Source organism: Martes martes (assembly GCF_963455335.1).
Source record: "Martes martes genome assembly, chromosome: 17".
Lineage (NCBI taxonomy): Eukaryota > Metazoa > Chordata > Mammalia > Carnivora > Mustelidae > Martes > Martes martes.
The window spans coordinates 47,713,209-47,729,561 of record NC_137905.1 but is presented as its reverse complement, the minus strand read 5'-3'; the positions used below and the strand labels follow the sequence as shown (position 1 = coordinate 47,729,561).

Here is a 16,353-nt window from a genome sequence, read left to right as displayed (position 1 = left end):
TATATATTGATGCTGCGGGCAGCGTCTGTGTGAAATAACAAAAGAAAACATTGGCATACGATGTCCATGATTCCATTTCTGAAAAGGCAATGACTAGGGATCCAGAGGGAAAGTCCAAAATTCTGACAACTTATGGAAACACACTTATGCAGAAATAAAGATTGGCCTTAAGGGGCGACTGGTGGCTCGGTTGGTTGGCTTCTGACTCTGGATTTTGGCTCAGGTCATGATCTCAAGGTCACGAGATTGGGCCCCCCTTCCAGTCCCCTGTTGGGCTCCATGCTCAGCGGGAGTCTGCTTGAGATTCTTTCCCAGTGCGCACCCCCAGCCCCCACGTGTGCATGCATGTTCTCTCTCTTTCAGATACAAAAATCTTGTAAAAAAAAAAAAAAGATTGATCACATGTGGTGTTACACATTTTCTAGGGGATGGCATTGAAATAATCATTACGATCATAGCATGTTTGATTAATGGAATCATTTTGAATAAGGAATATTAAATATTTCTCAGTTATTTTGGCTACAAAGCCTGCTTGTAGTTAATGAATCAGTTAATAATTATTGCTAAATGGGCAGGTTTCATGACTGCTCCTATTTCTGGACGCAAACATGTTGGGGAATTTTGTCCACTTCAGGGAGAAAGGTGATGGCACATTTACTAAACTGCTTACACAAACCAAATCTGGTGGGGAAAGTCATTTCAGAGGCCAGGTATTTCCATATGTGCATGAAAAGGGGAAGGTGCATGAAAGCTTATGGAAAACAACAGAAGATCCCTGAAAACAGTCTAAGGCATTCAGCAGAACTCATAGATATTAGGAATTCAATTTGAGGTAGCAAGCGGCACCCTTTTAGAAACGGCTCATGACATTCATAAAGATTTGCAACTCAGAACATAAGCCAAAGGTGCACTTTGGAAATCATCTACTCTTAAATGGTGTTTTGAGTGCAATTAATATTTTGGGCAAAATAGTGCAGGAATCCAGTGCAATGCCCTTAAAAGCACCAAAGGAAGAAAAGATAACACAAGATCAGTGATAGGTTAAAAATTGCTGAACCTTGGTGGCAAGCATGCTGTTCTCTGTAGGTTTTGTGTATGTGAAAATTCCTAACAGTAAAAAGTTTAAAAAATATCTACCACCAAACAACCTCAAATTCCTCCCAATCTCTTAAATAATTAATTACTTGGTTACTAAAGTTTAATTACTGGAAAAAAAAAAATCTCTGGGTTCCCAGGGAGCTCAGAGTTCATGTTGTATAGCCCCCTGTGGATATAAGAGCCCTGCCCCAATCCCCAGACCTAGATCGCCATTCTCCCCTTGATTACCTCCTGCAATGGAGAGCTTCCCACCTAGTATCTCACAGCCTCCAAAGATACGTAAAAGTGACCAGAATCAGAATCACGTACACACAGCCACAGACTCACACAGTCACTTACATACACGCTCATACACACACAAACACTCACATGCTAAACTGGCCGGTCTGACAATTCTTCAAGCCTCACTCTTTGAAACTGTGTACCAATGTGAACACCTCCCAAACCTCTACCTTCCGCAAGGGCTTCAGAAAACCCAGCTGCTTCCTTGGCCTGTATTTGCTCTCCGGGGGCCCTTAGCTCCACCCTGCTCCTGTGTGGCCGGCACCGGCCTAGTTCCTGGGCCAGGAACAGGAGCACCAGGAAGAAGAATTTGGATACAAAACAAGTCTGAGGAAGTGATGCCTGATGGGAGGGACAGTGATTTGGCAAGAGGGTGACCATGCCTATGAGAGTCCAGAATCTGTTGTGTGTCCACACTGCCTGGGTGTCTGCTGTCACTGAAAAATTTCACCAAAGTTAAAAGGGCACAGGAGACTTTATTCCATATGGCAGGGGTGCTTGGGTGGCTCAGTTGGAAAAGCGTCTGATTTTTTATCTTGGCTCAGGTCTTGGTCTCAGGGTCATGGGTTCAAGCCTCATGTTGGGCTCCATGCCCCGTGTGGAGCTACTTACAGGAACAAAACAAACAAACAAACCCTATGACAATAGAGGAGAGAGACTGAGCTCACTCTACCAAAAAAAAAAAAAAAAAAAAAATAGGGGAAGGTTTTTAAGGCCTGTGGACAGGTAAGTGGAAAGGTGTTAGTGGATGATGGAAGAGCTGGTCTATGAGATACATCCAGCATTGAGTTATTTCTGAGTTTGCAAGTGCTGTTCTCTGCGATAACGCCATCTGTGTTTGTTAACTGTCCCTTATTCAAGTTCAGCTCCTACCCTGCCACAGAGCCTGGGACATGGGGGGGGGGCAGGTTGGAGGGGGAGGGATGGGCGCTGCTATCTTCCTCTGCAAGGACTTTTCAAAGGGATGGCTCCCAGGTCTCTGAGAAAGACATTCCAGGGTTGCAAAACTGCCAAGACGCTGGGAGATTTATCTACATTTCAAAGAGACGGAGAAAGAATATGCAATGCCAACTTTTCTAACACGCAGGCCCTAAGGAAAGGGAGGTCGGGGGGCCTGTAGTCAGGAAGAAAGCTGTGTAAAATTTAGTCAAGCTCAGGGGACCCACGAGGCCATCCTGATCCCTGCTGTTATGTCAACTCTGTCCCATCCACCCGAGGGTCTCTGACTTGAGGTCTCTGCACAGACCTGGTGCCCACCCTGTGCAACACAGGGAGATGATCCCAGCAGGTCCCAGCAAGCAGCTCCACCAAGGGGCCGAAGTGCGGCAGGTCAGGAGGTGCTGATTGGGGTCTCTGCCCCAGCTCCAGCTGCCCGCAGGGCCATCGTCTTCACGTCCCCACTGCCCCGTGTCTGGGTGTCCACAAGGATCTATGTCCTCGGGGGATACCGGGTCCCTCTGCTTGTCTGCCTAGGTCTCTATCTCCTCCGATGTTTTCTTATTCATTCATTTACTAATCTAATAAACATTCATTAAGGGCATGTTCTGTTCATCAGGGTGTCCCCCGTCATGTCTGGGTTTGTCTGGGCGTCTACATTCATCTGTCCACACTGAGTGTGACTGTCTTTCTGCATCTAATAGCCTCTCCATCTGTCTTTCTCTCTCTGCTTCTCTGTACATTAATTGGTTCATTCGTTCATACATTGCAAACATCCCCGAGTCCTCGGAGGAGTTCTCAGCCCGATGGAGGAGACAGACAGCAGTCCAACCCAGGGTGACCATGGCTGGGAGACAGGGAGGTGCCTGAGGCTAAGAGTGGGTGGATGAGAGGGTGAGATCGGGATCAGAAGAGGCTTCTAGGAGGAGGTGATGTTTGTGTCTCTGGGTCTGGAGACATGACCCCGGCACTGGAGGGTGTGTGTGTGTATGTTTATGCAGCATGTATGTTCCAGTAGACATAGAGAAGAGAAATCAAGAATGCTTGCAAATAACAAATCCCCCCAAATTAAGGGTTATAGGGCTCTAGCTCCCTCATCCCTCAGCCCCAGAAATCCAGACCCCAATCCCACTCCCAGCACCAAGGACTTCATCATGGCCCCATCATGATTACCTAGGAGGAGACCAGGAAGGGCGGGGGTGGAGGAATCCCGAGCAGGCTGGAGAGCCGGGATGCCTGGGGCTCAGCAAGGAGAACCAGCCAGACCGAAATCAGAGCAGGAGGCACTGTCCTCAGTGTCTCAGCTCAGCTCCACAAGCGGGCAATGGGAGTCCCCAGAACCATCCTGCTCTGCCTCTTTGGGGCTGTGTTCTGCCTGACAGGTACCCAGACTTTTGGAGACAGTGTTAAGAAGTGGGGAGGGGGTCAGACTCCTAGGTCTGGGGGAGGAAGGACTGGGGCCTGGACCCCTGGGTCTGAGGGAGGAGAGACTGGGGGTCTTGACTCCTGGATCTGAGGGAGGAAGGGGCTGGGGGCCTGGTCCCCTGGGTCTGAGGGAGGAGGGGCTGGGGGCCTGGACCTCAGATCTTGGTGGACGAGCCGCTTGGAGACTATGTCCTTCCCATGTGTCTTCTCCTCTGTTCTCCATCAGTCATCTCTCGCCCCCACGGCAGCCTCTCATCCTGCCCATGCCTCTGTTCGAGGGTACTTCTGGGGAACCCTGTGGGCTCTTTCCAGAACTGGCAGGGAACTTTGGCCCTCACCCTCAGGCAACGCCTTCTCCCAGTTTGGGAAAAGACAGAGACATACTCATGTCAGGACCAAAGTGTCTCCAGAGAGGAAACTAAGCCTTCGGCCGACCCACTGTGTGTGTGCCCATCCACGGAAGAGAGTCTGATTTCTGTGTGTGTGTCCGTGTGTTTCTCTGCACCAGATTTCATGTGTGAACAGGTGTTTGAACAAATGCTTCTGGGTCTGTTTTTGTTTGAGTTTCACTTTCTCTTATTTTAAAAGAGACGTGCATATAATTTTGCATGTCTGTGTCTCTCTTTGCTTTTGTCGGGCCCTGTGACTGGCAGGCCGGCATTTGTGTCTGTGCGCATGCATCTGGGTACTGCAGCGTGTCTGTCTTTCTGTGTCTTGGATCTGTCTGTGGTTTAAAATTGTATGTTTTTGTGGGTCTCGTTTTAGTATCTCTAACTTCGCAGGATTGTGGTGTCTGATTTTGTTTGCGTGTCTATGATTCTTTTTTTAAAAAAAGATTTTATTTATTCACTTGAGAGAGATAGTGAGAGAGAGTGTGAGAGAGGAGAAGGTCAGAGGGAGAAGCAGCCTCCCCATGGAGCAGGGAGCCCGATGCTGGACTCGATTCCAGGACTCTGGGATCATGACCTGAGCTGAAGGCAGTCACTTAACCAACTGAGCCACCCAGGCGCTCTGTGTCTGTGATTCCTGAGGCCATATTTGTCTCTTTCTGGGTATGACTTCTTATGTCCCTGGATCTCTGCGTGCTGTTTTCGTTTCTGTATCCACATCCTTCTCTTCTGTTTGGTATGATCTTGCATGTGTCTTGTGTGGGGGCATTTCCATGGGCGGGTCTGGGTGGCGGGTTATTTTATGTGCGAATACCGAACTCCGCATGCATGCTCGGGATATTCTGTGCAAGGGTGTGAGACTGGCATGAGCCTGTGTCAGTCCTGTTATTCTGTGCTTATGTCAGCGTTTTGAGTGTTTCGTGTGAGTGTTGCTGGGGCTGGCTCCGTGTGTACGTTTGTAGTGCGAGACTGCACATCGCATTGCCTATGCTGGAGTCTGATTTCTACCCACGGCCTTTTAGTGCTGCTGGACATCCTGAGTTTAGTTGGGAGAGGGACAGGCAGAGCAGGAGTGAATCACTTCCTCCTTTATTTAATCTTACTGTGTTTCCTGGAAGAGGGTGGAGATCCTGAACAGCTGGGGGAGGGAAACTGGACTGGCAGGTGCACAGAGGCCATTACTCTGCCAGGAGGGAGACACTGCCATGACCAAGCACAGCAGTGGTTGTGAGGTACAGTCATATGGGCTGTGCACTGCATCAGGGCACCCACCTAGCCTGACTGACGTGAAGGCCTGAATCTTAGCATGCCTAGTTCTCCAGGCAGCAAGGCCTGGCTCCTCTCAGAGCACAGCAGGCTGGCTGGTGAGACTGCCATTTGCTAGGGGGAGCTCTGGGGGAGTTCCTGGAACAGGCTCCTCTCCCACCTCCCCCCCACACCCAACAGAGCTCCGCTCACCCCACCCACCCTGCTTCTCTCCTCAGCGTCCCAGGCCCGACAATGCTACAACTTTCAACACATCTACTTTGGGCCCTTTGACCTCAACGGCATGAAATTCCACAATGTCTCCTGTCCCCATGGATGCTCTGAGGCTGTCTTGTCCCTGGACACTGGTGAGGGACAAAAAGTGGCACAAAAAGGAGAAGCGCTTGCGGAAGACCAAGGGGTGGAGGCAGAGTCAGGGATGAGAGATTAGGGAGGGAGAGGGAGGAGGGGAAGAGCCAAGGGGTTGGGGAGATTGGAGAGAAGAGAGGGCAGAGCTAAGGACAGCTAAGGCAGAGCTAAGGACAGAGAGCGGAGGTAGAGGGAGGGAGGAGGAAGGAGGGGAGAGAGAAAGACCCGGAAGGATGAGGGGTGTGAGATGGGGCAGAAGGAGACAGAGGGAGCCCTGAGAAAGAGACTGGAGGGGAGAACGTGGGAGCGGGGCTGGGAAGGGTTTGGTGAGGAGAAAAGGCGTAGGGAGAGTAGGGGAAATGGAGTTTGCAGGGAGAGAAAGGAAAGGGAAGGGCAGCAGGGAGAGGGGAGGGGAGCGCCAGAGAAGAGCGGAGGAGGAGGGAGAGATTGAAACCCAGAGGGGCCGAGCCTGGAAGTTAGAAGGAGAGGGGGAAGAAGGCTGGGACGGGGCAGCGCACCAGGCCCCGGTCCCCTCCTGCCCCCAGGGTACCGCGCCTCGGTGACCATGGTGCAGAAGGGCTGCTGGACAGGCCCGCCTACGGGCCGAATGCTGTCCGACGACCACGCGCTGCCGCCGGACTACTCGGTGGTGCGAGGCTGCGTCACTGACTTGTGCAACACCGACCTCATGACCCACGACTCCATCCCCAATCTGAGCCCCGGTGAGCCAGAGGGCAAGGCCCGGGGTGGGTGGAGAGGGCGCCCCCTCCACGCCGGCCAGGGCAGGGCAGGGGCGTGGCCTCCACCGGGCACCTCCTCCCTCGCGCTGGGCTTCGAGCCTTCGCCTAAATCAGGCCAGGCCGGCACGCGATGCAGTGCGCAGCCCACAGGACCGACCTCCCTCGCAACCATTACCTGAGTGTGCGTCTACGCTCTTTTGCCAGCGCCCAACCCGCCAACTCTCAGCGGCTTGCAGTGCTACGCCTGCTTGGGGATCCACCCAGAGTACTGCACCCCGGAGAAGTCTCGACGGGTCCACTGTCACCAGGACCAAAGCGTCTGCTTCCAGGGCAATGGCAAAATGACCGTCGGTGAGGGGCTGGGAGCAGGGCAGAGCCTGGGCAAAGGGTGTGAAGGGCAGGCCTGAGGGTAGAGGCACCGGACAGGCCTGACAGGGAGACACCGCTGTGGTCTGAAGGAGGAGGCGTGGCTGGAGGGAAGAGCCGTGGCTCTCCTTTGAGGGAGAAGCATGGCCCTGGTCAGAGGAAAGAGGCATGGCTCCGGTCTGAGACAGGAGGCAGAGCCCTGGTCTGGAAGGAAAAAGGGATGGCCTTGTCTGAAGGAGGAAGCTATGCCCTGTTCTGAGGGAGGAGGTAGGGTCTAGTCTGAGGAGGGGCAAGTCTGAGGAGGGGCAAGTCCGAGGACCCAGTCGTGGGCCCGGCCTCTGAGGTGGAGGTTCAGGAACAGCTGCCTCCCTCAGTTCTGACCCCCTCCTCACTGCCCCCGTCTAGGCAACTTCTCAGTCCCTGTGTACATCAGAACCTGCCACCGGCCCTCCTGCACCATCAAGGGCACCTCCAGCCCCTGGACTAGCATCGACCTGCAGGGCTCTTGCTGTGAGGGGCACCTCTGCAACAGGGACTCTGTGACCCAGCCCTTCACCACTGCCGCGGCCACCACCCCTTCCCAGGCAGCCCTCGTCATGGCGCCACTCCTCGTGGTCCCCCTGCTGCTGGGCACTCTGGGAGGACCCCTCGCTCCCCTCCCTTAGACAGCCCCTCCAGTCTCTTCCTGAACAGTTTGCTGGGGGCAGGCACGCACCCGCTTCTAGAAACTTCAGCCTCTGTAATGTGGCTCACTGGGAAATGGTGTCACACAAGAGCTGCACTCCTGTCTCTCTCTGCCACCACCACGCCCCCTCTTCCCTACCCCTGCCCTGCCCATACCTGATCAGCAGGCCTGGGAGAAATTGGGAAAGGTCCCCATCATCCCAGGGTGGGGAGGAACAGCCACATCCTGGCCCACGTGAAGGGCCATCCTGACAATAGCTCTTACCGAACACCAGTGACACCCCGGCACCCCACGACCCAGTTTCCTCCCCCTGGAGCCAGCGTGGAGCTACAATAATGTCTTTATTCGTATCATCACGAGAGTTTCGAGAGGCAGGATATCCTCGGAGCTAGGAGCCCAGACTCTGGAGCCAGTCTGCATGGGTTCAAATCCCAGCTCTACCGTCTAGCCTGGGGTGAGTTACTCAACTTCTCTGCACCTGTTTCCTCACCTATAAGGCAGAGGCGATAATAAAACCTACACTAATGACAAGCCCTACTTCGCAGGGGTTGTGTTCAGAATTTAATGACATGAATGTGGACTACCTGGGACACAACAGCCACCCAGCGTGAGTTGGGCTATTATCACAATGCCCATGAGCAAATGAGAGGTGAAGGCAGGTGCTCGCGCCCGTTTATCTAGTGAAAGGACAGCCAGGAGTGTGACCCCCAGCCCCATTAACCGCTAGGCAAAGCTACCTCCCAAACACACAGGTGTTGATGAATTTGACAGAAAAGCACTTGAGGCAAAGCTGAACCAGGAAAAATTCTCCAATCTGTGGAGACTGGAGGAGACATCCCAGAAGAAGTGATTCCTAAGCCAACTCCTAATGGATGAAGAGGTCTTGGCAAAGAGAAGGGGAAGGAAGGGCATTCCAGGAGGAGGAGACAGCCTGGACACAGATCCGGAGGGAGGAAGGAACACAGGGCAGGCAGATGTGTATACATAAACATGGGACCCCACAGCGTGTCCTCTTGTCCCCATGCTTTACAAGGTCCTTTCACATCCTGTCCCCCACTTGATCCTCCCAATGACCCAGAGAGGCACCCAAGAAAGGGACTTTTGTCCCCGTTTGGCAGCCAAGTTGCCCAGGACCCAGTCAGAGGCAGTGATTTTCAGAGTAAGTGGCAAAAGCAAGAATGGATCCCCACATCTTCTAACTTCCTTAATGAAGAGGAAGTCGTCTCAGAGACGCTCCTACCTTCCCGTGAGGTCAAGGGGAGAAGTGTTCTAGAAGTCTACACATCCTGACATAGAAGGAGAAGCTGAATGTCAATATCCATTCATTCATTGCATTTACTGAACACCCACCGCTTGCCAGGCACTGTCCTAGTTTCTAGGCATACGACAGTGAAGGAAACAGGCAAAAGCCCCCACCTTCAAGAAACTGACCTTTCTTTTTGTTTTGTTTTGGGTTTTTTTTTTGAAATTTTATTTATTTATTTATTTGACCGAGGCAGGGAGAGAGAGAGAGAGAGAGGGAGAGAGAGAGCACAAGCTGGGGGAGCTGCAGAGGGAGAGGGAGAAGCAGGCTCCCCGCTGAGCAGGGATTCAGACATGGGACTTGATCCCAGGACCCCGGGATCATGACCTGAACCAAAGGCAGACACTTAACCTACTGACCCACCCGGGTGCCCCAAGAAACTGACCTTTCTAGTGTGGAAGGCAGACTTTGGGTTTTATTACAAATGTGATTTGAAGCTGGGAGGGCCAGTCTGATGTGTCCGCTTGGCTAGGCTCCATCTCCGTTAGTCACTCAAACACTAATCTCAGTGTAAGTACGAAGGTATTTTGTAGATGTAGATATTATAGTCCCTGCTCAGGTGACTATGAATAAGGGAGATTATCCAAGATCACCTGGGTGGGCCTGGGTCAGCCAGCAAAAAAATGCCTTAAAAGCAGAGCTAAGGTTTGCCTGAAAGAGAAATCTGCCCGTGGACAGCATCTTCCGCCCGTACCCGAGAGCTCCAGCCCGCCTCTCCTGCCAGCCTGCCCTGTGGATTCTGAACTTGCCTGGCCAGCCCACACAATCACATAAACCTTGCCATAAATCCCTTATCTTTATATCTCTGGCTAGTTCTGTTTTTCTGGTTGATCCCATTCTGATACAGAATCCATTGGAGAATTTATAGCAGGGAGATGCCACATTTCACATAAATACATATCATCTAATAGTATATGTAGAGTATATTATTATGTCTTACGTAGTGTGCACATAATGTTATGTATTATACAGATATAATTATATGTATGTAATTACATATAATATATAACTTTTTCACTGAAATATAAAACACAGTAAAATGTGCAATGTGCCATTTTCCACATGTATACACCAGTGTAACTTCCACTAGATCAAGATATAGAACATTTCCTGTCCCTGTCCACAAAGCCTTCCCCGTAGCCCTTCACAGGCACTTCTACCAGGAGGGAGCCATTATTCTGACTTCCATCATACATCAATTCTGCCTAATATTGAATGTCATATAAATGGAGTCACACAGCGTGTCATCTTGTGTATGTTTTAAAAAGATCCCTGTGTCTGGGGCACCTGGGTGGCTCAGTCAGTTAGGGAGTCTGTCTTCAGCCCAGATCATGATCCCAGAGTCCTGAGATCGAGCCCCACGTCAGGCTCTGTGCTCAGTAGAGAGTCTGCATGAGATTCTCTCCCTGTCCCTCTGCCCCTCTCCCCATTTGTGTGTGTGCATGCTCGCTCTCTAAAATCAATCAATCAATAAAAATTAAAAAAAAAAAAAGAAGTCAGTATACTCAGTGACTGAAAGAGGGGACAACGGGATTTCTGGGTTCTGGTCCTGAGTTTCTTTTTTTTTTAAGATTTTATTTATTTATTTGACAGAGAAAGACACAGTGAGAGAGGGAATACAAGCAGGGGGAGTGGGAGAGGGTGAAGCAGGCTTCCTGCTGAGCAGGGAGCCCAATGCGGGGCTTGATCCCAGGACCCCGGGATCCTGGTCCTGTGTTTCTTTCTTTTCTTTTTTTCTTCAAAGATCTTATTTATTTATTTGACAGACAGATCACACGTAGGCAGAGAGACAGGCAGAGAGAGAAGGGAGGAAGCAGGCTCCCTGCTGAGCAGAGAGCCCGATGCGGGGCTCCATCCCAGGACGCTGGGATCATGACGTGAGCCGAAGGCAGCGGCTTTAACCCACTGAGCCACCCAGGTGCCCCTTTTTAAATTTTTTTTTTTTTTTGGTCCTGTGTTTCTTTTTTTTTTTTTTTTTAAAGATTTTATTTATTTATTTGACAGACAGATCACAAGTAGGCAGAGAGGCAGGCAGAGAGAGAAGGGAGGAAGCAGGCTCCCTGCTGAGCAGAGAGCCCGATGCGGGGCTCGATCCCAGGACGCTGGGATCATGACCTGAGCCGAAGGCAGCGGCTTTAACCACTGAGCCACCCAGGCGCCCCTGGTCCTGTGTTTCTTGATCCAAGAATTCACCCTGCTCTTTGCTGATGATTTGTGTCCTTTCTCTGTGTATATCATTTTCCATAAAAGGTTGAAAAAAAGTTTTAAATGCTTTCTTGGTGCAAAAATGGCAAATGAGGGGTGGTGAAGAATAAAACATACCCCTTTCTTGAAGTTACTTATTTGGTTACAACTGATGTACAAAGGGATAAAGAGGACTTCAGTTAACCATCTCGTGACATGAAACCTTGCCCGTTAAGTAATGTGTTAAATGAAAAGAAGCGACTGAGTGAATAAGTCCAGGAAATGTGTTGATTGGTTGTGACTTATCCAAATGATGTTTAGTATTGTTACTATCTGCGTTCTGACTGAATGGACTTAAATTTGCACATCCTTCATTCTGCCTATCTCTCCACATACATCTGTGTTCTTGATCTGGGGTCATCTAACCCCTTTTCACTACTCACCCAACAACTAATTATTGTTATTTCCTAATTGCAGTGCAGAAATAGCTGGTCTTATTGAGAAGGAAAAGGCAGTGGAGATGTAGCAAGGACGCTATTGACAAAATTTTCTTTTATGAATGTCAGGACCACCCCCACTATGAATCCTTATATGAAATAATAAAGGGAAAGAAGAGACAAAATTGAAAGAAGTTAGTAGATAGATGATAGATAGATGGAAAGATAAAAAAAGGAAGAAAGGAAGAGAGGGAGGGATGGAGGGGGAAAACAAATGAAGAAGAAAACATGTGTATCTATAGTTCACATTTTTGTGACTCGTCACAAGGCCGTAGTTGATATGTATGATTTCCTTCTTCTGTTACTCATTCCAAGTTTTCTTTGCCCTCAGCTGGAGAGTGTCCTTAAACTAGGCAGGTGACCCAAACACTCATTCCTGAAAGGTCTAAATCCTTAGTGATCCTGTTTTTCTTTTCTTTCTTTTTTTTCCTCTTCTTCCTCCCCCCCCCCCCCACTATTGGACATGGAATCTCTAAGAAGTGTCCCTGAGAATGCTTTGGGTTCCAGACATGCCTACTGGTTCAGTGGCATGAGGAGGAGTCCAAAATGCCCAGGCGGCAGTCTCTCCTTCAATTTAGAGGAACCACTGCTGTGTCCTCTAGTGGAAACATTCTTTCCTTGGGAACAAAGACCTCCAAACAAGCAGAGCTCAAGGTCATGGGAACAGGAAATAAAAATTCTGCAAGTGGGCAGTAGGCGTAACAGTGAGAGGACTCCCCCGCCCTGCCACCCTTTGATAACCAGACCCATGTGTTCCGGCTGTGGGGAGACAGCCCTGTAAAATGCTCATCACCTCAAAGCTTATCCTGTACCCTATAAGACGGAGCCATATCCTTTCATGGTGTTGACTCCCAGTGGGCAACAATAACTCAGTCATCCCACTGTTTTCTCAGGCCAGCTTCTTTTAGGTGATGGGATATGAGGTGAGACCAGTGAAATCCATGGGCATGAGCCCATTGTCACACTTCATTCACTGTACAAAGAGGTCCCTGCTCAAAAGCAACACTGTGTGCAACACTCAGGGGAGGGGAAGACATTCTGCAGTCCTCGGGAGGGAGTTTATATAAGGTGGGAGAAGAAAGGAGAGCCCTTAATCCTCCAAGTGTCCATTTACACATAGATGACCACTTCAGACATGGGTCTTGGAATTGAAGCTGAAAGGTGGTAAGGGAACAGCATTAATTTACGAAACCTAGACTGAAACACATCGGTATCCATCATTCATCGTGGTCCTCTGTTCCTGGCCATGCACTGGGCATAGGGGCCATAGAGGTGACTCCCAGGCCTGGAGGAGCTCCGAATCTGAGGCGAGGGAGGTAGGTCCACCCCCAGACAGCCACAGGCCTATGGCGGAGGGATCCGCATGTACAAGAGGAGACAGAGTTGGAGAGGGATGTAATGAAGCTGGCGCCAGAGAGAGAAGAACCTGATGACAGCTCTTGAAGCAAGCCATAGGGACAGAGAAGGGAAGAGCATTCCAGGGAGAGGGACTAGCAAGTTCAAAGACAGAGAACACAGAAGTAGAAGTAATCTCAGGAGAGAGTCCACAAACATTTGTGATTCATTCTTCTGTGCTGGGCAATCCTGGTGACTTCTACCTTTAAGGACTTCTTGGTCTGATGGGGGATGCAGGCTACCAGCCAGAAGGCCATAAGGCCCCAGACAGATCAGGGATCTTGGGCGGGAAGGGCTAGCAGGTAAAGAAGAAACTTCTGGTTGAGGGTTGAGGCCACGAGACATCAGGGTGGCTTCACAGAGGATCGAACCTGCGCTGGTCATGAGTAGAAGGTCATCATGCGGACAAAGTGGGGGACAACATCCAGGCAGAGGGACCAGCCCGTGCCAAGGCCTCAGGAAATGTGTGCTACATTGTGAGAAGATAGTGGGACAAGGGCAGGAGCAAGTAAGATACAGAGAGACCTGCAGGGAGGGACAGTCAGCAAACATTCATAATCTATTCTGAGCTGGATCATGCCAGGGACCCAGTAATGAGTCAGGTTCAACCCTGCCTCCCTGGTCTGGAAGAAGACAGTGAAAAACCCAGACGCTCATGAGTGGTAAAGCAGGAGGTATGAGGGTCTACAGGAGCTCCAAAGGGGAAGACCAGGGAAGGCTATGGACAGGAATTAATCTCTGAGCAGATGTCTCAGTAACTAATAGTAATTGACAAAGCAGCAGGAGGAAAAGCATTCTACGTAGAAGGGACAGCACTCACAAAGACTTGGTTTGTGTGTACAGTGTGAGGAACAAGGATGAGGATGAAAAGGGTGGCAGGGTCCCAAGGACCTGGAATGTCAGGTGAAGATAAAGTCCCCTGAACTTTTCTCTACAACCGGTGGGGATCAGTGGAAGGGCTTAGAGCAGGGGAAAGACAGGATGGAAGCCCAGTGATGGGAAGCTGTTCCTGTGACCATGCAGGGGACAGACCAGGGAGTGTGAGACTGGAGACAGGGAGAAGAGAGAGGAGGTGGTCTCTCACTCATGGTCAAAGGGCCAGGGGCCACATAGGGTTGAAGGATCATGGGGAGAAGAAGAGACAAAGAAAGCACAGTGTGTGAGGGCTGTGGGGTAGGAGGAGTAAAGTTCCTTGTAAGTGGGGATAGTGGTTTCCTCTGGAAATTGAGAAGGGAATGTTGTCATAAAGGGGCATCCAGGAAGATTCTGGAGAGTAGCAGTATTCTCTCTGGGTGTCCAGGGTGATTTCCTGGGCATTCACAATACAATTATTTGTCCAAAATATACCTCTGAATGTTATGTACTTCTGCACATATGGTACATTTCATACCAAAAAAAATGCTAACAGCAAAGTTAAGGCCAGAGTCCAGGTCTTTGGACTTCCATATTGTGGCTTTTTAATCTTTGGTGATAGAGGTCAGAATAGTGACCATCCCTAGTGTGTCAGTTGGGAGTACAAGAGACCTTGCTGTGACAATAGGGATGCCCTATGGCTTGATCTGGTGCTGGTCACACATGTCCATAAGCAGGTAGAACGGCATCAATCTGTACACTTAAGATTTGCAAACTTTACAATGTGTAAGCCATACCTCAATGAAAAGAAACAAAATTCAAACTACGACATATAATTAAATGATATCATGTCTGGGATTTGCATTAAAATAATAGAGGAAGTGAGGAAGTGGTTGGAGGTGAAATGTTATTAGCCATGAGCTGGTAGTTGTTAAGTGGGTACATGGCAGTTTATTATACTCATCTTTTCACTTCTGTATCTTTGAAGTTTTCCAAAATAAAAAGTGTACATGAATGTATGTATACATGAATAGATGAGCACATAAATAGGACAGATACCTACTGAACACACAGTGACCCAGGTACTCCCTCCCTTTGGAACTCAGATGTCTGCTTTCTCTCCGTGATGCAGAAGTTCCAATGCCTGGATGGATCACACACACATCACTCCTTGCCCAAGATTTGTTTGACCTCTCCAGCTTAATGGAAGTGGGAGCCCTAATCAGCACCAAGGACAGATCTGTCGCATTGGGTCTCAGAACCACAGACAGCAACTTCAGCTATCTGGGTGGAGGGACAAAGAACAGAGAAATGGAGAAATGACATCCTTCCCATCTCCAGGACAGTGTGGAACAGGGTAAGAAGGTAGAGTCAAAGGATGGCCAATAGGTACCATTGAATAAGAGCATTCCTTCACGAATATCCACTGGGCATCTCTTACTGCCAGCGCTGTTCTGAACACTGGGAACAACAAGATCCCTGTCCCAAACAATTAGACAAATAAGAAAATAGGATTATTGGAGTGCCTGGGTGGCTCAGTGGGTTAAAGCCTCTGCCTTCGGCTCAGGTCATGATCCCAGGGTCCTGGGATCGAGCCCCGCATCGGGCTCTCTGCTCCTTGGCAGGAAGCCTGCCTCCCCCCCTCTCTCTGCCTGCCTCTCTGCCTATTGGTGATCTCTGTCTGTCAAATAAATAAATAAAATCTTTTTTTAAAAAAAGAAAATAGGATTATTTAGAGAATCCTAAGTGCCATGAGGACAAAGCAATTAAATAGAATACAGGATTCTTTATGGGGAAGGAGGGGACCGTTTTTAAAGAGGTGGTCATGAAAGAAACTATATTTGAGTAAAGAACTGGATGAAGTGAGAGAATGATTTATGAGGAGATTGGAGGGCCAAGTACTCAGGCAGAGGGACAAGCAAGCACCAAGACCCTGGGGCAGGAAGGGGCTTGGCAGGTTTGAGGATCGGCAGGAAGCCCAATGTGGTAGAGTAAAGTAAATGGATGGGAGAGTGGCAGGAAAGGTTTTGGCAAGATAGGAATAGACACAGAGGAGAAAGAGAGAGGATAGTATGAAAGACAGAGATCGAAAGAGTCAAGAAAGGGGCACCTGGGTGTCTCAGTCAGTTAAGCGCCTGCCTTCAGCTCAGGTTATGATCCTGGAGTCGCTGGATGGGGTCCCACATCAGGCTCCCTGCTCAGCGGAGAGCCTGCTTCTCCCTCTGCCCCTCACCCCGCTCGTTCTCTCTCTCTCAACCCGATAAATAAAATCTTAAAAAAAAAAAAAAAGAAGAAAGAGTCAAGAAAGATCCAGAGGTGAAAAGAAAGGCAAAATGATACTATCTGAAATTTATAAAGTACAATTTCCATTATATTTACACAGTTGATCCTTGAACAATATGGGTTTGACCTGTGCAGATTCACTAATTGCAGATTCCTTTTTTGATAAATACAGTACTATAGATGCATTTTCTCTTCCTTATGATTTTCTTAACATTTTCTTTCCTCTACTGACTTTACTGTAAGAATACAGTATATAATACATATAACCTACAAAACATGCATTAATCAATGGTTTATGTTATCA

The 16,353-nt window shown here is 49.4% G+C and overlaps 1 protein-coding gene across 1 annotated transcript; it reads left to right on the top strand.

Annotated features, from left to right (window-relative positions):
• The first annotated feature begins 3,571 nt into the window (after positions 1 to 3,571).
• Positions 3,572 to 8,071, top strand: LYPD5 (LY6/PLAUR domain containing 5). The gene is made up of 5 exons (XM_080829104.1): positions 3,572 to 3,698; positions 5,615 to 5,743; positions 6,290 to 6,466; positions 6,689 to 6,835; positions 7,256 to 8,071. The coding sequence occupies exons 1-5, from the start codon at positions 3,641 to 3,643 to the stop codon at positions 7,513 to 7,515; spliced, it is 771 nt and encodes a 256-aa protein (XP_080685230.1). The 5' UTR covers positions 3,572 to 3,640; the 3' UTR covers positions 7,516 to 8,071.
• The last annotated feature ends 8,282 nt before the right edge of the window (positions 8,072 to 16,353 follow it).

Excerpts from the sequence above, each read along its gene's own strand:
- LYPD5 (XM_080829104.1), top strand. The coding sequence starts at position 3,641 with ATGGGAGTCCCCAGAACCATCCTGCTCTGCCTCTTTGGGGCTGTGTTC. Across the intron at positions 5,744-6,289 it reads TGTCTTGTCCCTGGACACTG|GGTACCGCGCCTCGGTGACC; the intron begins GTGAGGGACAAA and ends TCCTGCCCCCAG. Across the intron at positions 6,467-6,688 it reads CATCCCCAATCTGAGCCCCG|CGCCCAACCCGCCAACTCTC; the intron begins GTGAGCCAGAGG and ends CTCTTTTGCCAG.